Consider the following 23,644-nt stretch of genomic DNA (forward strand, 5'->3'; position numbering starts at 1 on the left):
AGTCTCCTCACCCTCCCCACCATGTTTTAACTCCCGTAGCACCTCCCCTAATGTCTTTATTTCTCTTATTGGGACCCTCCACTCTTCACAGCTCCAGAAGTCCCAAATTTTATCTTTGACGCCTTTTCTTCTCATTACCCACATCTAATATGTTGTTAGGTGGTATATTCTCCCTCGGTGAAAACGGAAAGCTAACAAATGTAACAGAGATCAGTACCTGACAGAATCCTAACTCTCACTCATGGCAAATTATGCCAAACAAGGAATTATTTTGACATTATCTGTCCACCTCCTGATGGGTCACTCCTGCAAACCACTGGACTGCTGCTTTACTGTTACTTCCAGTTATGCCTGCTACCTTTCTCCCTTCGGTTTAAAGTTCCCTTAATGTGATTGAATGGGGATATGGACCAATTGTCCTTTAAAAACCCCTTCCAACCCTGAAATTAAAGGACCAAAAATATTCTAAATAAAAGAATTAAACTGAGGTGGATTCTAATGTTGGAGGAGGGAAGGAGAGAGGAAGAACAGAAGAGACAGACCCTGAGTAAGACACACAGAGAGACTGCCTGGCCAGCTGTATGCAAAATCAACGGTGAAGTGAGAGTTTTTGGGGCCCCTTAGGAGGGTCTGAAGCCTTCATGCCTTTGTCCAGGTTTTGCTTCCCCTGGACTCTTCCTTAGGCCCCATTGGAGCAGTGTGGCCCAGGAGAATACTCTTCCACAGTGAGGCAGCTCATCTCTGGCCCCCTCTTGTCTGCCCACAGATTACCTCTCTGAGCTACTTCTGACACACTCCTGTCCTGTTGACTATGGACATGCAGGTTAATGTCTTTAATCCTTGCTTTCTGCAACCCTGTGTACTTTCCTTTAACTACCTGCAAGTCTAGGCAAAATGTTGTTCTCAGCTTGTTGAAGCCAGCAACTTTGTGAGCTTTGTGAGCTTCCCTCCCTCTGGGTCTTTGTAAATCTAGAACCAGAAAAACTTTGCAAACCTTCATATCACTATCCTCATATCACTGCTACTACTCTTTGTAAGTAAAAAAATATGTAACACTTATAAACATAAAAAGTCTTCCCAAAATGGGGGGTTTGGTGTGTTTTTTGTTTTTTTGTTTTAAATAGTTTCTTCATTAGAGTATGGAAGAACTGACAAGGATTTTAACTCTAAAATCAGCCAGGCTGACTGGCAGAAGTCAGCGATGGCAGCAAGAGGGCAGACACTGGCTACTGCAGCTGGGAAGCTGGGGGAAGCAGATGGGTTTGGGGGTCACTAAGACCTTCCTGACTGCAGCTCTGCCTTGGCCCACACAGTACTCCCTTTGGCAGCCCCCTGGGTTCCCAATAAATTTGGGAGCTGGAGGCCATGCCAGCTCCTCTCTCACCCTAACTTCTCCGTGAGGCCCAGCTGCTTCCCTAAAGTGGCCACGCCCCATGGTTATAGTTGGAAATTCAAAGCCAGGGAAGGGTACAGGCCAACTGGGAAAGAGGCAGAAGCCACAGGGCCCATCCCACTTGAGAGTACAGTCTCTGTCCTCAACATCTACGGCCCTTTCTAACTAGGGTTAGGGGCCCCTCTGCCTGATCCCTTTCTTCTCCATTGTGTGTTTAGTTGCATTATAAAACCCTACTGGTTTTTACAATATTTGGTATGTAAATGGCACCTGGCTATGTTTGCTGAGTTCCTAGGATGTGGTATGGGTGGTAGAGATAGGTTCAGTCTCAGAAGGAGAATACCTGGGTTTGAATCCTGGCTCTGCCACTTAACTACTTTGTCACCATAAGCAGCTATTTCATCTTGCTAAGCCTTTGTTTTCTCATTTGTGAAATGAAGATAATCATAATATATACCCCCTAGGGCTGTTACCAGGATCAATCCATCTAAAGCACTTAGTACATGGCCCAACACATCTATGAGTTCCTCTGTAAATGCTCAATACTAATGTTTATGTGCCAATAGGAAATATTACTCTCCTCACCACCAATCCCCTCCCTAGTATGAAGATACCAAATTGATGCCCAAAGAAGTTAAATAAATTTCAGGGTTGTATAGCAAAATGGCAGAGCAAAGACTGACATCTGAGAGGCCTGCAGGAGGAGTCTTTCAAAGAGTTTAGCCTAGAGAGTAAACAGTCAGATGCACACTTTTAAAGATCACCTAACCACTATATAAAGGAAGAAGAGCATGGTTTGGAGGACAACACGGGTGGGGATTGAAAAAATGATGAATTGGACTGGGTTGGTGGCAGTAGAGAGGGAGAAAAGAGAATGGATTTGAGAGCTATTTAGGAGGCAAACTTGACAAAAATGTATTGATTGGATGGCTGAGGGTAAGGATCTGATTTGGGATAAAAGATGATCAGTTTCATGTAGGACATGCTGGACTTAAGGCATCTGTATGACATTCTAAGCAGATTGTTGTGTATGAGCTATGGAGCCTAAAGGGTGGAGAAGCCGGATACTTTTCTGTGGACCAGCCACTGACCAGCTGAGACACGTTCCTCACACTTTGTCTGGTTTTCTCTGACCCTGGGCTATCCCTGTTTAGAGATCCTAATGTGTTTCTCTTTGGCTTTTCAGGATTCCAGCCAGGCAATTCCTCTGGTGGTGGAAAGCTGTATCCGGTTTATCAGCAGACACGGTAAGAGGGTGCTAGCCTTGCTCATATTTGCAAAGTCGGAAGAACTTCCAGGAATTCTTTCAGCAGTAAGCATAGAGACTGACTTCCCATCCTGACATTCTCAGAAGAGGAATATAATCGTATTTGTTCATGTAGTATTTTCTACTTCAGAATGGCCACACATAGACCTTGAGAGAAAGACATCACATGTTCTGACCCAGAAGGCCTTAGCCATTTACCACACTTCCTTTTCTAGCTTGTGAGTGAGTTTTAGATTACAGCTGTTTTGTGAATTAGTACAGCTGGCATGATGTGTGCTGGTGGTTTGACTAATGGCATTTTGCATCAGACTGCTTTGCAGACAGCTCCTTTTGTAATGTTGCATTGATTCCTAAAAACATTCAGGTTTTGTTCTGTTTGGTCTCACTCTATACAGCATCGTCAAGAGCGCAGTTAGAAGCTGGTCTTAAAGTTGTAGCCCACATTTGAGAGTCGGTCGGGACTGGCTCCTTCTTGCCCCGAGTCAAATCACGCTATCTTCTGCTTAGATAAAGCTCAGTCTCAGAAACTCAATTCCTTCTTCATCAGTCCTTGGTTGCTTGGACAGAATTTAGGGATAGAGGCGAACTGCCAGAGAATTGATCTTCTAAGTGTACAAGTGTTTATAGAGCACAGATATCTGAGCTAGCACCATGAAGATTTCTAGGAACTAGGCATTAGAAACTGTTTTTAGGTGCTGTCCTGTCTAGTTATAGGAAAAAAGGACAGAATGACCCTCTAGGAGCTAAGGAGATGTGTAGATAAATGCTGGTCTCCTTCCTCTTCCTGATAAACTGAGACATTGCTTGGGTTCATTTTTGAAATAGTAATTATGTTAGCATGCCTACAACTTACCCCATTCTAATCAGCTACAATTTTTCATCTTTTCTCTATTCACTTGAAGTAACAGCATTTTACATCACTATTGAACAGTCAACAAGTATTTATCAAGCCCCTGATTCATGCTGGGCGCCATGCATTGCCAAACAGGAAAACAGAAACAGGGACAATACACTGTTGCTGTCTTTCCCTGGTTTTATGATACAGTCGGGAGAAAATAAATGAGCAAGTGAAAACTTAAAAAGAGATAAGCTTTAGTAATTCAGAATGGCAGCATCAGAAATTTCACAAGATAGTAATGATTAATGGTCAAGCAATTGGCAAAGATAAGTCCAAACTAAGTTCATGGGAGGAAGAATTATTTGTGCCTAAAGGACAATAAGAAGAAGAGCGTCGGCACTCCTATTTATTCATCCATGCATTCTATTCATTCATTCATTCATTCATTCAACAGACATATACATTTGTTGCTCATTGTGTGCCAAGAAAAAGTTCCTTTCTTCATGAGCCCTATATTCTACTAAAGGGCAAATAAATAAATGATCACTTGTATAGTCCATAAATAAATTAATATATAATATGCCAGGTATTGGTGAGTGTCATGAAGAGAAGTAAAGTGAGGTGAGGAGATGGAGCATGGAGAGGGGCCACTGTTCTAGGCAGGGTCAGGAAAAGCCTAGGGTCACCTAAGGTGACATTTGAGCAGAGTCCTGAAGGAAGTAAGAGAGTGAGCCATGAGGGTATCTGGGGAAGAGTATTTGGGGAGAAGGAACATCAAATGCAGAGATCTTGGCATACACAAGGGCCAGCACACAGGAGGCCAGTGTGGCTGGAACAGAGTGAGTGGAGAGGAGAGTGGTCATACTTCAGGGCTTCGTTGGCTAGGGTGGGTGTTTGGGTTTTGTTCCGAGTGAGTGGGAAGCTATTGGAGAATTCTGAACAGGGAGTGGATTTTTATAGGAGGCTACTGCAGTAGCCCAGGGAAGACAGGACAGTGGCCTGGGCCAGGGTGTTAGCTGTGGGAGAGCTGAGAAGTTGATGGGTTTTGGATATTGTATCTTAGCATGTTTCTGTGGTGTGCTTACATATTGCTGACGGCAATGCAAATCGCTACAACCCTTTTGAGGGGGAATTTGGCAAAACTGCTTATGCACCTGTCTTTTGATCAGCAATCCTTATGGGATTTACCCTAAAGATACACAACAGCATAAAACTACATATGCACAAGTTTATTTATTGTAGCTTCACTTGTATGTAATTACAAAATATTAGAAACAACCTAAATTCCTTTTATAGAAAAGTGGTTGAATAAACTGGGGTATATCCATACAGTGGAATACTATACAGCTACCAAAAAAGAATGAGGAGGATCTCCAGGAAATGACATGGAGAGACTTCTAGGATATATTGTCAAATGAAAAAGCAAAGTGCAAAAGAGTATCTAAAGCATGCTGCCTTTAGCCCTGTTTGTGTTGTTTAGTTGGTTAGAGTCATCTCCATTCACCAAGGTTGTGGTTTTGATCCCTTTTCAGGGCACATACAAGAAGCAACCAATGAATGCATAAATTAGTGAAACAATAAATCCATCCCTTTCTCTCCTCTCCCTCTTTCGTTCTCAAACCAATAAAGTAAAAGTTAAAAAATAAAAATAATAAAGCATGTTACCTTTCATGCAAGAAAGAAGAGGGTGTAAGAATATACATGTGTCCTCTTACTTCTGCAAGAAGAAATATAGGAAGGATGAATTCAAAAGCTAATATTTTATTGGCTATCTACATGGATGGTCATTATTTTCATGGGGATATGGACTAGCAATTCTGAAGCCATTTTATATGTATTCCAGGATTGAACAAATAAATATATTGTTGATTTAAAGAAAGAAAAAAAAGTACATTGTAGCTATTTTAAAAAAACACATTTGTTCAGTTAAATTCAACTTTTTCCCCAATAGGGACTCAAGGTATCCCTAAACTCCCTAGAAACTATGATTAAATGTTTGTTTACGTGCACTTAATGGGGATAGGGTCCATCACTTGTGTCAGTTCTGAAGTGTTTGTGGCCCACCAGTTTGCACATTCTTACTATTTTCATGTCCCCTGGGAGGCAAATATTTAGTCCCCATTATATAGATAAGAAATCTGAGACTCATCTGTAAATGGTGGGTAAGGGTGATCCAGGAAAATGTGAAGGAGAAGGGATGTAAGGAACAACTAAGACTGAGTCAGGATGGGAAAACTCCATCATTGTCAGGATGAAGGGAATAAAGTAGGGTGAGCAGGAGGTGGTGCTGTAGCAATCCTTGCAAGAATTCTCTAGGAGGACAATGCTTGGTGACAGCTGGATCCAAAATGGAAGGTTTTGTGCCATTTCCAAATAACTTGCCCAAGTCTGATTGGTTTTATACTAAGAAAAAATGAAAAAGATCATGGATATGATCAAGCAAGTTGTTGGCTTTACCAAGTAGAACATATCATGTAGCCTGGTCCCTGAGATGACATCCATATTCTACTGTGGTTTTGACACCTCACTGGGTCTATGACTGTTTCTGATTAAACAGTATGTGGCTGTTCCACCCTATTGGTTACTGATATGGTGATATGACATTGGTACTAAAGGGGTTTTAACATGCTTCCCATTCTGTAAAGGCTATTCTAGAGATTCCTTTAAAGGAACAGAGAACTCAAGTCCTGTTACAAGCCCTGTAACTGAATTTCCCTTACTTGCTTCTTAATATTGCTTCAGTCGGATTCAGGAGTTCAGTCCTGGCCTGTATGGTTTACCTTCCAAGGTCTAGCTCAGCGGTTGCCAACCTTTCGGACCTCACGGACCACCAGTGGTCCGCTGACCACAGGTTGGTGGCCACTGGTCTAGCTGCTAGAATTCAGTCACCCCTCACCAGGTAGCCCTAAAACAATGGGCAAAATGTAGCATTATTCTCTTTTGTTTTCCTAAAGAGAAATTTGTTTGAGATTTCTCTGACATCAAAATTTTCAAGGGATCGTGCCATAACAGAGAGACTTTGCAGAATAAAGACTGAGACACAGGGCTCCCAAGAAAGGTGGGGCAGTCCTGAGTGCTGCTAGTTCAGTCCAACCCTGGGCCCAGCACTAATGCCATGCTTCCTGGATCCCTCACCAGGTCTGCGGTTGCATGTGTGGTGCTCTCTACAAACCGTATCCATGTTCAGACTAACAGGTGGCTTCTGGTCCTCTACACTTCCACTCTAGTAGGCCCCATCAGCTGGGCCTTCAGGAGTGAGTACACATTTGTAGCCAGCAGGCCTGGGTTTGTGTCCTGGCTCTGGTTCTTAACCGCCTAGGCAACCTAAGGTGGGGTTATAACTTCTTATCAGGCCCCTCATCTAGAAAATGGGATTGCTGGTCCCCCCCTACTTTACTTACATGTCTGTTGTGAGAATCAGTTGGTTTATTTATATGAAGCATGTCTTAGCATTCACCATGCATGCATTATTTTATTATGATTATGTCTACTCTAACCCAAGACGACAAAGTTCTCCCGTATGTTACCAGAGTGTAGCATTCCTGTGTGAAGCCGCAGTCAAGGACCAGTGGCTAGCACAGTGTCTGGCAATTTTGTCTGTTGTCACGTCCTCTCTTTCCCATAAGTATTCAAAGCATTGTGCCCTAGAGCTGCCAAACAGTGTTAGAACAGCTAAAGCATAATTGTCATCTCAGACCTTCTGACACTCCTCCGATGGTATCTGGAGGCCTGCCTGCCATGCTTGAGGTTCCTATTCCTGATCCTGGGTGATAAGAAGGTGCCGGAGGGTCACTTCCCCACTTTGCAGATGGGAACAGAGGCAAAGGTTGATAAAGGAACCCGTCTCATAGTCTCCCTATGGAGCCAGGTGTAGAGATTTCTTCCCTTAAGTCTCTGACTCAGTGCTTTTTCCCCATTAATGCCTCATATTCATTCCAGTGATTTTTTCAGCATCCTTGCACATGTTTTCTCCGTTGCCTGAAGAAAGAAGAAAGGGTACTTACACACTGGCTGGCAGAGACAGACATGCAGCTAAGCTTGGAGCTGTGTGAATTTACTTTTTCTTCATCACTTTTCCCTGACTTTTAAGGTCTGCAGCATGAAGGAATTTTCCGGGTGTCAGGATCCCAGGTGGAAGTGAATGACATCAAAAACGCCTTTGAGAGAGGTGAGAAAACAGCCTGGAAGATAAGACCAAATGTCTGCCAGCCCCCCAGACTATTGGCTCCATTCCTTCTCCCTGAGATATACCCAGAGGTTGGAAAGCCAGCTCGCCTCCCTCTTCAGCCTGGCACCTGTTCTGTTGAAGACATTTCTCCCTAGATACCCAGGGAGATGGCAGCGTCCATCTCAGCTGCCTCCTTCTCAGCCCCATTCATCCTGTTTCCTGGGGATGATCTGCCGAAACCCAAGAAGTTAACCATGGTGTCTGGGCAGTTTATGGCTTCACCCGGAACCTTTGGTGGTAGTTAATATCAAGGCTAATGTGCCTGTTCATCGTAGCCCATTTATTATTCTGTGGGCTATTAAGGTAATGGGCAAGCTTTGGCAATTTCCGTCACTGTAATGGATATATATAGTTTCAATTTGAGGTTGGTCCAATCATTAAATCTAATTACATCTGATAGGAAATTTCCATAGGGAGCTCCAGCATGATTGTTCTCTCGTAAGTAGGTGTCCTTTTGTTGCAGGCCGGGAGGAGTGCGAGCAGCGCAGAGGGGCTGGCCTCCCTGGCCTCGCTTTCCTCCCCCAGGAGCTCAGGCCCAGCCTGGTTTCGTGATTCTCAGAGAGCCAGTTGCTGTGCCCCATCCCCAGCCCATAGGGACTGTCCCTGAGCTAGTCTGGCACAAGCATATCAAACTCCTCTGGCCCAGGGACCCTGAGCCTAAGCAGTCATTGCTTTATTCAGTTCCTGGGTCACCCTCGTCATGGCCGCCATGCTGGACAGAGAGCTGATGGACTGGGATGAGGAACCTGACTAGGTCACCCCTCCCCCACCACTTCTGCTTCATCCTACATGTTTTACCTCTCACCCTTTTTGTTTTTGGGGGGTTTGCTTATCAGGAGAGGACCCGCTGGCTGGGGACCAGAATGACCATGACATGGACTCCATAGCTGGCGTCCTGAAGCTTTACTTCCGGGGGCTGGAACACCCTCTCTTCCCTAAGGACATCTTCCATGACCTGATGGCCTGCGTGAGTAAGTACCGTCTTGGCCTCAGACTGGCCTTTGGGCCAGAGGATCTTGTAGCAACAGAGAAGAAGTTTCCACAGAGTCTTTTGTTCTCATAAGCTTTGCAATAATGTTTTCTTTTTTCACTGAAGTTTTTCCTCCTCATCAACACTCCTTTATCCCTTGGGGCGTGGGGGTGGGGGAGAGAATGACATTTCAGTTAGCATGCCTGGATTTTTTCTTCCTGATTCACCTTAAATTCCTTTGCTTCTCTGGGCTTTGTCTTCAGTAAAATACATTTATATTCATATATAAGACATAGTCCTTTTCAGTTATTGGAAACTGATATATCAGTGCTTGTGGTTTTCATGATACACAGGGAGAAAGCATAGGTGCTGCAACTATTTCCTGTGTGTTGTTCTGCACATGGCATGCTTACCTGGTGGATATTTTAATACGTGTTCTTCTAGGAATAAAAACCTTCTGGGCATTAAAAGCAGCAATAACCCTGGCCGGTTTGGCTCTGGATACAGTGTCAGCCTGCGGACTTAAGGGTCCTGGGTTCGATTCTGGCCAGGGGCACATGCCTGAGCTGTGGGCTCGATCCCCAGTGGGGGGCGTGCAGGAGGCAGCTGATCAGTGATTCTCATCATTGATGTTTCTATCTTTCTATCCCTCTCCCTTCCTCTCTAAAATCAATAAAAATATATATTTTTTGAAAAGCAGCAATATATTTTCACAGAGAGAGAGTCTATTTTATCCCCCTGCGAGGTTCTCTGCCTCTTGCTCTAAAGCAATCCGTGGGAAGTTGGATTAATACCAGGTCATCCTGGAATCACTTCCCATTGGATTGGTGGCTCCAGAGGCTGGAGAAGGCAGTGCCTTTGAAATGGAGAAACCAGCCTTTTCCCCAGATCCACCAAGATCTCCTTCCCCCAACCCCCACCCCGAGTTTCCAGTTTGACTCATATATGCCCTGAGCACTGTCCTCTCTTATTCTGAGAGGAAAGGTCCTGAGCATTCAGGAGCCTCTTATTTTATTTGTTGACCCACTATTTGTGGGAGTCTGGTGGAAATGAGTTCTGTGGGTGAGCAAATACATGTATCCCTCCTGTTTTCATGTCTTTTTCTAAGACTGGGCCTAGGTCGAATATCTTAAGTAGACCGGGACGACCAAGACAGTACGAGATACCTTGGCTGCCCAACTCTCCCCTTGAGAATGCTCCTCATCCACTGCTTCTCATTTCTTTTTTACAAAAAGATACTCATAATATCCACACGGCCCACAGGAAGTGGGAAGCTAGCCATGATGGAGGCCACTCGCCTGGGGCCACACCTATAATTAATCTGTTCATAGCAAGAGTCAGGGAACTTCTTTGGTTTTCTCCTAGATATCACTGTTAACATGGGCAGCCATTGCTTGTCTCTGGACACATTTTTCTCGTCTGCACTGCAGATAGGGAGGGGAAGATAAGCCAGACTTGTGCAGAGGATAAGGTGATGCATGGGTAGAGCAGGCAGGACAGGACTTGCCCAGGCTCCCTCCCTCCCCACACATAGGCCTTCCAAGGCTGGGTATCGAGCAGTCATAGCAGGTTTATGGATAGTTCCTTGTCTGTGGTTGTCTTAATAAGAGGGTAGATGCTTAGGGAATATCTCCAAACCCTTCTGTGCCCAAGGAGCATATACCTTAAGTCCTGCACCAGTAAGTGCCTGGAGCCAGCATGTCTCCCCCTACCTCCCAAGCCACAGGGATGAAATGCCTTGTGCAGTGCTCCAGTGTTGCATAGACTTGACCTGGCCACTCTCTGTGTTCCACCTGCCGGTAGTAAACTCTTCTTACCATTACTCCCTGGGATCTCAGCACCAGTGGAAGTAACACATGGCTTTCTTCTTTCAGCAATGGACAACCTGCAGGAGAGAGCTCTGCACATCCGGAAAGTCCTCCTGGTTCTGCCCAAAACCACTCTGATCATCATGAGATACCTCTTTGCCTTTCTCAATCAGTGAGTAGACTTCCCAGTAAGCAGCTGGGTCAGTCCTTGGCTTCGGCAACTAGAAGTTTACATACGGATCTATGTCAGTTCCTCCAGCCCAGCAATTACTGAGCACTTACTTTGTGCTGGGCACAGATGTAGGTGTAAGAATACATTGCAAAATAAGAGACGAAAGCCCTGATATCATTTAGCTCACATTTCAGGGGAGGAGACAGATAATAACAGAAATGTCAGTTAGTAGTAAGTGCTTAGGAGAAAAATAAAGAAGTGTCAGTTAAGGGATAGAGTGCAGGGCTGAATGGGGCGGGGCTGAAAGAGAGAGAGAGCCTCCATAGGGGGACGGTCAGCAAAGGCCTCCCTGAGGAGGTGGCACAAGCAGCAGCCTGAATGAAGTAAAGGAAGGAGCCACAGGGATGTTGAAGACTCTCAAGACCTGACAGTCATGGTTATAATGGTTTGTATTTGAGAAGCCATGTGATCTTTGATCATATGATCTGATCTATATGTGTGTATTTTAAAAACCCACCAACTGCTTCGTGGAGAAGTTACTATAAGAGAAAAGACTGTGAAGAGAAGCAGGTCGACCCTTCAGAGGTTATTGTACCATCTCGGCTAGGGTCGGGGGAGGTTGGCTTACACTGGGGAGGTGATGGAGGGTGGTGGGGAGGGTCAGGTTTTGGATCTATTTTGAACATGGCATTGACAGGACTTCCTGGTGGGTAGGGTGTAGAGTGTGAGGAACTAAAAGAATTCTACCTTTTTAGCATGAGCGATAGGGAAGTAGTGATGCCATTTGTGAAGTTAGGGAGGACCAGGTGTGAAGGAAGGAATCAAAGCCAGGTGCCAATGCAGGCATGTTAAGTTGAGGGCCTGTTAGGCCTCCAAGGGGAGATTGTAAGTTGGCAGCTGAACATGGGAACTTGACACTCAGGGGAGAAACGTGGAGTCAGTGTAGCTGTAAGAAGGGTCTGAGGGGACCTTGGGCTTGGCCAGAGCATCTCATCCAAGCAGTGTGTTCTTGCCCAGGACGTTGGAGTCCCCATGTGGCAGCAAAGTCAGCAAGCAAGGACATGTGATACTTCTCTAGGCACCTGTCTTTTCACATTGTTTTCACTGCAGCATCTCCTTCAACCTCCTGGTTATAAATGGGCAACCTGAAGGCCAGATAAGGCCCATAGATGTGTTTCCTTTCAGTCCACTATATCTTGAAAATATTGAAACGCTTAAATACCAGGGTATCCTTAAAAAAAATCTAGATTTCTAGCTTCTCTTGGAAACATGATTAGATTTGGCAGTACTGGATCTGCCTCCCCACGTGGCAGCAGCTCCCTGTGGAGTAAGGACTGCTGTCTAATGAGGCAGGTACTGCTCTGTTCACCAGACCCCAGCCCTCCCGAGCACTCCCCAATACTGAGGATGAATTCAGTTGCTACTTATCGTCACTCTTGCTTCATGGTTTTTTTGTATAGTGGAGAAAGATTTTTCTAGATCCATGAATCTATTAAAAGGAGAAAACAAAAATTAGACCAAAGGGCTTGGGTTTTTTAGCACATATTTCTTTGTGAAAATGAGGAGTCTTCCTAGTTGATTGGTCTCTACTTCAAAGGAATGCAAGTTTAGAGACCATTTCATGCACCTCAGCTTGCTTACAAGTGGACCTGGCTCTGTAGGTGTCTGGGTTAGTGACCCCAGCCTGAGACCTTTCTGGGTCACCCACCCTGCCCTTTAGCCCTGTTGCTGGCCCTGAAGAGTGACAGAGGGTGCTGGCTCTGTAGCCTGCCTCCTCATGACTGTGTCTGCTCCACTCATCAGCCAAGCCCTGACTCAGCACCACAGCTGCCTTTGAGTTCAGAACCCCCCATGACTCACACAGTCCATGCTGCCCAGTTAGGTAATTAATGCCTGTCAGGAGAAGCGGGTAGGCTCTTGTGAATCACCTACTGCTGAATGTCCGCAGCCCTGCTGTCCATTCCTGGACTAGAATCAAGGATCTGGTACCAAGAAACAGTCAGAATATTATAATTACAGAAAATATCTATGGAACCACACCTATGTGCCAGCCGCCGTGCTCAGTACTTTGCATTTAATCTTCACAACAGCCCTATAAAGGAGGCAGAAAATGGACTCCATTTTCCAATGAAGAAACTAGGAAACTAGATAAACTGGCAAGCAGGGGAGGTAGGACTCAAAACCAGGTCTGTTTGACCCAGAAATTCTTGGGATATTTTGTTTTTTTCTTTTAAATGTAATCAAAGAGGAAAATGTGCATTATTAAAGAGTAAAAAGTCGCCCTGACCGGTTTGGCTCAGTGGATAGAGCGTCGGCCTGCGGACTGAAGGGTCCCAGGTTCGATTCCGGTCAAGGGCATGTACCTTGGTTGCGGGCACATCCTCAGAGGGGGGTGTGCAGGAGGCAGTTGATCGATGTTTCTCTCTCATTGATGTTTCTAACTCTCTCTCCCTCACCCTTCCTCTCTGTAAAAAATCAATAAAAAATATATTAAATAAATAAATAAATAAATAAATAAATAAATGAGTAAAAAGTCCAGGAAAGTGCATGGCAAACAACAAGTTTCCCACACTAATCCTGATTTTCTCATTCCCCCATAAAGCCTGTGTTCCCAGCCATGATGTTGAACCTTTTAAAGTTGCACAAAAGCTGATGAGTTGGAATCAATTAGGAGGATTCCCTGGTGTTATAGACAAAACTATAGAAATACAGCACAACTCTTAGAGGAGACAGCAAGTATATAAGTTGACGCCAAAAAAAATTTTTTTAGAGGGGGAGCTGTTAGCAATATTATTTAGTTTAGGTGTTTCCTTAAAGATCAAAACCCAGTGTTTGAGGTCTTATACTGGGTACAGGCTTTAGTGTCTCCAAGGACCATTAACACCATTAGATACAAAACTGTGTGTATTTGTATGTGCACATATATGAATTTTCTGGGGAGAGAATTGCTAGTTTTTGTCAAATCCTTGAAGGAGCCTATGTCCCCCCAAAATTAAGAACCATGGCTTTAAGAACCGTTGGTGTAGGCAGTGCCCCACCTTAACCCTAGGTCAGCCGTGGGCAAACTACGGCCCGCAGGCTGGATCCGGCTGTTCTATCCGGTTCTCTTGCTCTCCCCTCCACTCCTTTACTTTGAATTTATATTAGTTCACACAAACACTCCATCCATGCTTTTGTTCCGGCCCTCTGGTCCAGTTTAAAAACCCATTGTGGCCCTCGAGTCAAAAAGTTTGCCCACCCCTGCCCTAGGTGTTCCTGTTGCAGATTGGTAGCGAAGGATCTTGGTCTATATTTTAGTGGGAGTAAGAAATGGACCTGGACCTCTGAGACCACAGTCCATAAAGATGTGTCCCCTGCATTGCAGCCACATATGACTTAAACAGGCCTTGCCTTAGAAGGCTCAGCCTCGTTTCTCATCTCGCAGAGCTGGGCCTGGATTCTCAGGGCTAAAGTTTGTTTCCCTTTGTCGATAAGACATCCCAGAAACTTCTGGTCTTCTTCCATATTACCAGAATATTGTCAGATCACACTACAAACACAGGGCCTGCCTCCTCCTGGGCCCTCCATGACACCAGGAACCAGCCAGCTTGTGATTCACTACAACTTGTGGTACTTCATCCTCAACTGTCCCTGCTGAGGTTACCAAGGTCATTTCCAGTCTCTCTCAAGTTTTTATTTGACTGAGAAGTAGACTTGGAAACATCTCCCAGCCTTTTCTGAATCTGCTCTTTTAACTCAGGAGCCAGAGAAGGATTGCAAAATTAACTTTTTATGACCTCCTGAGAAGCGATCCAGCCCCTGAGTTCTATAACCTCGCATCGCCGGCCTCCCTGCGTTTGACAAGTTCCTAGAAAACAGTGTCTCTGAGTCATGACAGTTGCTCACATTCGCTGGACCATCTCAAAGGTTCTGCAGGCATTCTCTAAGCGGGGTGGGCAGCCTATCAGAATCTTCAACAGAGGAGGGAACCATTGAGTTAGAGAGAGACCAACTAAGTAATTTGAGTCTGGATGTGGGGTGCACTAGAAGTAAACTCTGCCCAACTCACATGAAGTCAGCTGAGTCTCAGGCCTCAGTTCAGCATCAGAGGGTTTGGGTGTCTTCTTAGGCTCTGGCAGAATCAGGTGCTGGGGGCTTTCTGCTGATGCCCCAAAGGAGGCAGAGCTTCTTAGCCGAGCTCACTGTTTTGCAGTTGGGGGCAGAAGAGGGGACTATATCCAGAGCTGGCCCAGCCTTCAGTGCCTGAACAAATAGAGGCCAATGGGAGCCAATCAAGTGCAGTGGCTCATTGAAGGGCTTGGGTCCTTGGCCAAGATTGGAGGTGTGGCTGGAGCAGCTGCTGGCTGGAAAGAGGGAGTTCCCAGAATAAATAAATATCCGATAATGAAGTCAGACCGCATCCAGAGGAAGCCTGAGCAGGAGCTGAACAGTGTGCTGACCTTTTCCGGAACAAATCCTGAATGTAATAATAGAGGAGGATGTTATGAAAATGAAAAACAATTGCATTAGCTGTTCCAGAAAGAACTCCACTGGCTTAATGGAATATAAAAGCTAATCGATTGGCTTTTAAACAAAATAAGCCTAGCTCTTAGACTGGAATATCCCTAATAACTTGATTATTTTTCTATGGAAGAAGGTACACAATGCCTGTGTCTTCTAACCCTATTATGACCGGGGCAGCATGAAGGTCTTCGTCTGCCCTGTCAGCTTAGAGGGTCTTTTGGAGCTGTACCCAACTATGCACGGTGGATTTGGTAGATAAAGTCTGGGGTGGGATGGTAAGTAGGATTTGATCGGGGAGCTGGAGAGAGAGGGGGTGAAACTTGCAAGGAGGTACTCTGCTTTGCCTTTCCTTGACTCCTGAATGACCATCGTGGTGGTCATTCCCACCCCTTCCCACCCCCAACCCTCCTGCCAACATTTTAGAAGGGCTCTGATGCCCAGGAAAGCAGGTGGCAATTTGCAGAACTTCTGTTCTTGTTTTTGGCTGTGCCCCCTGTGATTGTGTTTTCTGGGCATTCATGCGCATGCTTTCCAGCTTGCACCCTTTCCCTTCTCCTCCAGTTTGTCACAGTTCAGTGAGGAGAACATGATGGACCCCTACAACCTCGCCATCTGCTTCGGACCCTCGCTGATGTCAGTGCCTGAGGGCCACGACCAGGTGTCCTGCCAAGCCCACGTGAACGAGCTGATCAAAACCATCATCATCCAGCATGAGAACATCTTCCCAAACCCCAGGGAGCTGGAGGGCCCTGTCTACAGCCGAGGAGGAAGCATGGAGGATTATTGGTAGGGGGCCAGGGCTGGAGGACGGGAGGGCATCACCCACGCACACTGGCCTGGGGGCCAGATGGCCAAATAAGACCAAAGCGAAATACCCAGACCCGCCCAGCCTCCCACTCCCAGGCTCTTCAGGCTGCCAGGGTCTTGGGTTGGTGTAGGCAGTGCCCCACCTTGACCCGGCCTATGGAGGCAGTGCCATTTCATGCCACCTTTCTTCCTTATGATTCTGAGTGGTGGGGGACCATTCTGAAAGATAATGACAATAATAATAGTAATAGTAATACTCGCTAGGAAAGAGAATTTTCTACAGTTGTTCACCAGTCCCCAGTGTCTCTCACAGTTCTGCTCTGCTGTGCATGGTGCCCGAAACAGTCCCAGTTCCCGGGGAATTTCATATTGGGAAGGGCTTAGATACGAGGCATAATTTGCTGGCTGGGCATTTGTAAGATGACCATTTAGGGTGATTTCAGAAAATCTTGAAGGGAGAGAGGGGTAAGCTCCATTTTCAGCAGGTTGGCACAGTTTCACCCTGAAGTGGGATTAAATTCTGTGGGGCGAGGTTTTTCATGACCTGGCCTGGGAGCAGAGATATGACAGGATCCCAGGCATATAGACCCTCCCGCTGGACAAATAATGAGTCACTATTTCCATTTTACAGATAAAGTCACTGCAATGCAGAGAGGCAGTGACGATCTTTCAGGCCACCCCATGGTGGGGATTCCAACCCTCATCTCTCGTCCTTTAGTACAGGGCACCGCCCACTGCCCCCAGGAAACCCCTTACCATGGTAGTTTTCCACTAAACACAGACAACTGCCTCTCTCTTTTACTCCCTAACATCCCTTACCTTCTCCTCCTCCCTTCTTCCTTCCCCTAAAAATGTTTCAGCCTGGGCTGAAAGCATAAGCCAGCCCAAACCAGATTCCATCCTAATTCAGCATCTGGAACCAATTCAGCCAGCCCCATTGCTATGGACTGAGGTAGGGAGAATAAGGGAGGTTGTTTACTTAATTAGAGGCCGATTGGTCCATGCTTGTCCTTGATCCCCACAGAAGGAGCCTTCTGCTCAGGGAGTGAAGAAAGGGACATCCATGTGTCGTGAACATGAAAATATCACTGACATCGGGCTTGGTCTTCTCCACTGTCCTGCAGACCCCAGTACCTGGGTCCGGGCTGGAGAAACCTCGGCTTGCCAGCTAGAGAGAAAGCTTGTTGTCACTGACAGATGGTTGGTGGGACGGGGGAGGTTGTTCAGGTCTCAACATGCTGGCCGAGGAGCTCCAGGGAGCTGTCCTTGTACAAGTGACTGGGAAGGTCAGTTTCCCGCTTGCACGAGTGTTGGGAAGCTGTGGAATAATGTTCCCAATTCCTACTTTACCTTCTAAAGTCTGCCCTCAATTCTCAAATATGAAACCACTGCAGGCCGGGCTTACCCCAGGACATGGTCCCTCACAGCCCCCTCCCCCATGGTCCCAGCCCAGTGGAACAGACGGAACCCCGGCAGGGGGTGGGGGTGGGGGCTCCAGGGGCACAGACGGGAGGACACCTTCCTCCAGTTCTCTCCAAGGTGTTCCCCTTGGCCCCATGTTGTTGGTTATACATGTTGTTTGTTATTAGCAGCCTCTGGGAAAACCACAAATTACTCAGGGAATGTTATACCATAGCCTGGGTAGGAGGGCCCGGGCCTCAGGCCAGAGGCACCGGAGGATCAAGAGTAAATGACCTTGAGGTTAAAGGGACCATCTCAACCCTGGATTCACACCCACTCAGAAGGCTCGCAACCTTCCCTTTCCTTTGGGGAGAGAGAGGTGCCAGTACCGTGAGCTAAGGCCATGAAGGAGGTGGGGGAGGGGAGGGGTGGCAGTAGGGGTGCTAGAGTCCAAGGATTCTGGAAAGTGGCCAGGAGACCAGACAGCCAGGAAGAGGGAACACAGGCCACTTGGCCTCCCCATGACCGTGAAGAGGAGAGGCCGTTCACCACATTTACCACCCTGAGACTGGAACCGGTTTTCCGGGACGGCTGCTGGGTGGCTTCTGAGACCACAGGGTTGGGCCTGGGGTGTGGGCGTACAGTGAGAAAAATGGGATTTTAGGGCAAGAAGGAATCTTAGAAAACATCTTTACCTTAGAGCAGTGGTTTTCAAAGTGGGGTCCCGGGACCAACAGCACCTGGGGCTGATTATAAACGCAAATGACCTAGTGCAGTGGTCAGCAAACTCATTAGTCAACAGAGCCAAATATCAACAATACAACGATTGAAATTTCTTTTGAGAGCCAATTTTTTAAAATTTAAACTTCTTCTAATGCTACTTCTTCAAAATAGACTTGCCCAGGCCGTGGTATTTTGTGGAAGAACCACGCTCAAGGGGCCAAAGAGCTGCATGTGGCTCGCGAGCCACAGTTTGCCGACCACAAACCTAGTGAATTGGAAACTCTGGGGCCGAAGCAATCTGTTTTTAACAAGCCACCCCACCCTCTCTGAAGTTTGAGAACTGCCCCATAGCGGATGGCCACATAGATGGGCTTAGAACCCTGCAAAAAAGTGAGCCTTTGTCCTGTGTCCTGTGCATCCCAAGGGTTTCCAGAATGTCACCAAACTCATCAGAGGGTTTTTAGGTCCAGAAAACAGTGAGAAATGGTGCCCAGATTTTTTTACAAAGCGGAATCCCCATTCATGCACCCCAGAATGTTCTTTGGAGCCTGGAGAACCTCCTTGGACCTGACTGACTCCTAATGAGGTTCAAGCTGAACTGGTCTCCTGGTCTTTGAGGACCTTTCTAGGAGTGAAGGACCCATCCCATGAGAAGGGAGAGGTGTGGGCTCAAAGGTAGACCCTGAGGCCAGGCGGTGGGGTTGAGGGGGTGGTGGTTCTTCCATAGAACTACCTGGAAAGGCTCACTCATTACTACCATATGCCAGAGAAAGAACCGTTCGTTAGACATGAACAGGGGTTTTCTACCTTACTAAGCACTCTGAAGGCCATGAGCCAGGAGATCAGGCGACAAAATGACATTCCTAGTAACTTCCCTGGCCATTCTCGATCCTCATCCCTGAGGGGATGATTCTAGATGGAATGAATTTCTTCAGGAACTTGACCTGACTCTGTCTCTTGCGCTCTTGCAGAGTTCAGCCCGCAGCAGACTCCTCTTCCCATCCATTTCTGTGACTCCCCTCCTACTTTCTTTCCAGTACCTGGAGCTAAACTGCAAGGCGTCCTAGAGACATCAAACAGACTGAGAAATAAGGAAAGGAAGTACTGCTTATCAATCACCCCCTCTTTTTTCACCGAATCCTCATATGACTCTGTGAGCTATACTGACCATTTATAGATTAGGTAACTGAAGCTGGAAGAGACCAGTAACTTGCCCAGGGCCACACAGCTTCCAAGTGTCAGAGTGGATTTTTGGATCTGGCTGTATCTGATTCTAAAGCCTAGTGTTTTTCTTCCACCATGCTCCCTCCAGGAACTAATTCACCTAGAGAAACAACCCTTGAGGAGTTGGGTTGTTTTGTAGTTTTGAAAAAAATTATAATTGAAAAGGTGTTTGCTTGGTGTCAAGGTACTCCAAGCAGTCTGCAGTAGTTTTTGTAACAGGAGCTGGAGTAGGAGCCTCAGGAGCCTTCTCTGTCATTATTGGCGTCTATCGGTAGTGTGCAGTCAAGATAGAGAGAGCATGAGGTAGACTCCATGCCTGAGCCCGAGGACGCTGTGTGAGAGGAAGACAAGAATTCTATGAGCCAGCTGAACCTGGTTACTCTCGCTTCTGTTGCAGTGACAGCCCTCACGGAGAGACAGCCTCGGTTGAAGACTCCACCCAGGATGTGAGCACGGAGCACCACACGAGTGATGACGGTACGAGGTCCTGCTTGGGGTCCACGGGGCTACCCGGGTGAGGCCATCCTGTGCTCCCAATGAGCCTTCCGCCCAGCAGTCCCCTGCACACAGGCAGTGAGCCCTTGCCTCCCTTCCCTGTCTTAAAGAGGCAGCCCACCTTCTCAAACAGAGAGGTCTCTGTATCAGACCAGAGGTGAAGACTAGACATTTCATCGCCCCTCAACCTCTTGCCCCAACACCCTGCCCTCGCCCACCTCACAGCTCCTTGTCTCGCCAGCATGTCAGTTCCTGTCCCAGCCCAGACTGCTGCCAGGGAGCTAGAGACCAAAGTGAAGAGCTCGTTTGAAAAGCAGTAAGCCAGGGGAATACAGAAGCTGGGTGCCAAGACTCCAGCAGAAGCCAGAGGGGAGTGGGAGTGAGGATGCAGAAACCACACGCTTTCACGTCTACTCGCTGGAAAGACTGACCCTTTCCAGAGAGTGCAGACCTGCGGGCGCTGCAGCCTGGGGGTGTACGTCGGGATGTGGACACAGCTGCCGTCCACGGGCCCCTCAGCAGTGCCCATGATTACCAGGGACTGTCCAGCCAGCACCTTTCCCCCTCCTTCCAGTAGTTTCGTGCCCCATTTCTGGATCTCTGGGGCTCTGGAAGGCTCAGCAGCTGACAAGGGGCCTTAGAATTTTCTGGGCATAAGAACAAAATGGCACAGTCTGCGGGGCTTTCCCTGTTCCCGCCTTGCAGTGAATTCTACAATCCTCAGCCAGCTTTTAAAGGAGAAAACATTAGGGCTATTATTCAGGCCCTGATGTCAGATGGATCGGTATGATGATTTGCCACATGGGAGGAAAGTGGGTGAACTAGGGAAATATGTATTTGGTTGGAGCCTGTCGTGGGCCCACCAATGCTAGAGGCTTTATATGTCTTATGACCTAATCTCTGGTGAAATAGATAGCGCTGCTGTTTTTTGAGAAAACTGAGGTTAAGAGGTCAAGTGCCATGCCCAAGGCCGTGCAAGAACTGAGAGTGGGGTATGTAGCAGGCCTCCTCTGGTCTGCCTCCTGTCGTGAAGTCTCGGCCCTTTGGCCTTTAGGTTCACTTAGATTCTCAAATTCCCAGACAGGGCTGATTGAGTCTCTTTCATTTACTCTGAATTACACACCTCAAATCCTTTCTCTAAAAGTAGACATATAAATAAATGTGTAGTATAATGTGTAGAATAATGGCTAACACATGCATAGCACTTACGATGGGCCAAGCACTTTTACGAATTATTAAACAAACCAAACAAACAAACAAACAAACAAACTCATAGATACAGATGACAGAATGGTGGTTTCCAGAGGGGTAAGGGATGAGAGGGGATGAAGAGGGTAAAAGTGGTCAAATATATGGTGACAAAAGGAGACTAGACTTCCAGTTGTAAGCACACAATAGAGTATGCAGATGTTGTATTATAAAGTTGTACCCAATAAATTCATTTTTGTTTGTGTTTTTTGTTTGTTTTTTAGTATATTTTTATTGATTTCAGAGAGGAAGGGAGAGGGAGAGAGAGATAGAAACATCAATGATGAGAGAGTATCATTGATTGGCTGCCTTCTGCAAGCCCCCTACTGGGGATTGAGCCCACAGCCCAAGCATGTGCCCTTGACCAGAATTGAACCTTTCAGTCTACAGTCCAATGCTCTATCCCCTGAGCCAAACCAGCTAGGGCAATAAATTCATTTTTTAAAAATTATTAACTCCTCAGGACAATTTTATGAAAAAGAAAAAAAAAACACTATTATTATCCTCATTTAATAGACAAGATTCAGGCTCACACAAAAGTAAAACTGCATTGCATTTGTAAACCCCTTTTATTTTTTCCGATCACATTTATGTACATTTTTCCATATATTGTCCACAAAATGCATTTCTATATTTTGTTCCTTAGAAAGTTGATTGGGCAAGTTATTTTCTCTCTATTGAAACTAAAAACTCATGTTCTACTAGGGAGATGGATAGCATAAATAAATTATTTAAAATACAATATGAGAAATGTTCTGTGATTCATGGAATCTAGATATATAAAAGCCTAAGCGACCGTTCCACCATTCGACCAGTAGCTATGATGTGCGCTGACCACCCCTGGGCAGACGCTCAATGCACAGGCCTGGAAACATGGAACAGACTAATGAATCTCAGAGGGAAAGGGGGAGTGCAGGAAGAGATTAACCAAAGATCTTATATGCATACTAGAGGCCTGGTGGGATCCCTCTGCCTGGCCTGCGGGGATCGGGCTGAATCCGTGCACCAGGACCTCCGACATCCCCTGAGGGTCTCTAGTTATTTTATAATCAGAAAAGAAATGATGCTTCCAGATACAGTTGGCAAGTTCAGTGATAGGGGTTGGCCAGAGAAGTTACTATAGGAAGCAGGTGATATTCGAATTGTGACTTCATGTGTTTCATCAATCAGATGAGAGAGACAGGGATTCCTGGTGGAACAGCATGAACAAAAGCAAGGAAGGGCATACAAGTGCTTTCAGAATGGTGGCACAGTCTACACAGGAATTACCTGCTTTAAACATTATCCATGGCTTATTTTTCACATAAGGTTATCTTCCCACCACTGTAAGTTCAGCTCATTGGGCTTTTCCGCTCAGTTTCCTGAGTCTGTGAGTCCCAACAACATGTGTTTCCTTCCTTTCCACTCCTCGCAGAGTGTGAGCCCATTGAGGCCATTGCCAAGTTTGACTACGTGGGCCGGACAGCCCGAGAGCTGTCCTTCAAGAAGGGGGCATCCCTGCTGCTTTACCAGAGGGCTTCTGATGACTGGTGGGAAGGCCGGCACAATGGCATCGACGGACTCATCCCCCATCAGTATATCGTGGTTCAAGACACGTACGTTGGGCCCCTGCATCTGTAGGGCTCCCTGACTGCACTGTGGGAGGGAAACCATTTCTGGAGCCATCGGGGGATGAGGGAGACCAACCCCCAGACTCAGTGGAGAATTGTTTTTGATTCTCACCACACTGTGTTCCCCCTGGAAACCACTCCTCTACCTCCAGTCAGCGCTCATTCCCACTTATACCTGATGAGTGATATTGAGGGATTATTATTTGACCACTTTCCTTTCTGGAAAGGTCAGGTTGGGGAAATCTCTCTCTCTCTCTCTTTAAACAACTATGCCCACCCTAACCTGTTGGGCCCCTGCTGGCGTCTTTCCACTGAAATGAAAATGATGAGTTCCTTTTCTAGGAGAAAGCCAGCTTAGGCAGCCTTGTGGAAATGACCGAGTCCATTTAACCCAGATGAGGTAGACATGGAGAAAGCTGGGGAGAGGAGGGGAGAAGATGTCAGGGAACAAAGAGAACGGCTTCATAGATGGGCTGCTGGTTGGTTCCCGCTCTTTGAAGCAATGTCTCCTGGCAGGAAGGGTGTTCCTGTGCCTGCAGCCAGCCACCCTGTTCCTCTGCCCTGCCTCTGCCCCACTTCCTCCCCTTGGATATGATGCTGTCAGTGTGTTTAGTCCTTCCCTTGATATTATTTTTTAAAGGTTGATATCCTGAACGAGTCTGCACCCTCCCAGCCTCTCCCCAACTCGTTCTGCGGGGAAATCCTCCCTCTGTTGGTAACATCGCAAACCTGGTGGCCATCTGTGCGTGGACAGGACCCTCCCAAATTTAGCGTTATGGCTTCACTGCGGGACCGAGAGAAGACGAATTGTGGGGGAGAAGGGGCTTTCCTTGTCATCAGTAGCCAGAGGGGCCAGAGAGCAGTGGAGAAACCCAGGACCAGCTGGGACGCTCTAAGCAGGGCTGGATGTGCTACGACAGAGAGTGGTGGGGTCCTGCCTCAACGCCGGCAGCTCCA

General features: G+C 46.7%; 1 protein-coding gene across 6 annotated transcripts in view; it reads left to right on the forward strand.

Moving 5' to 3' along the window:
* SRGAP2 (SLIT-ROBO Rho GTPase activating protein 2) overlaps nucleotides 1-23,644 on the forward strand; it is a 239,334-nt gene that overhangs the window by 205,911 nt on the left and 9,779 nt on the right. For all 6 annotated transcript variants that reach the window (XM_080648555.1, XM_080648556.1, XM_080648560.1 and 3 more), the window contains exons 14-20: nucleotides 2,580-2,640; nucleotides 7,589-7,666; nucleotides 8,563-8,697; nucleotides 10,571-10,676; nucleotides 15,741-15,965; nucleotides 19,732-19,811; nucleotides 22,492-22,672. In XM_080648555.1, coding sequence (XP_080504681.1) covers nucleotides 2,580-2,640; nucleotides 7,589-7,666; nucleotides 8,563-8,697; nucleotides 10,571-10,676; nucleotides 15,741-15,965; nucleotides 19,732-19,811; nucleotides 22,492-22,672 — 866 coding nt within the window. The remainder of the gene's footprint in view (nucleotides 1-2,579; nucleotides 2,641-7,588; nucleotides 7,667-8,562; nucleotides 8,698-10,570; nucleotides 10,677-15,740; nucleotides 15,966-19,731; nucleotides 19,812-22,491; nucleotides 22,673-23,644) is intronic.

This window comes from Plecotus auritus (genome assembly GCF_963455305.1).
Source record: "Plecotus auritus genome assembly, chromosome: 12".
Classification (NCBI taxonomy): Eukaryota; Metazoa; Chordata; class Mammalia; order Chiroptera; family Vespertilionidae; genus Plecotus; species Plecotus auritus.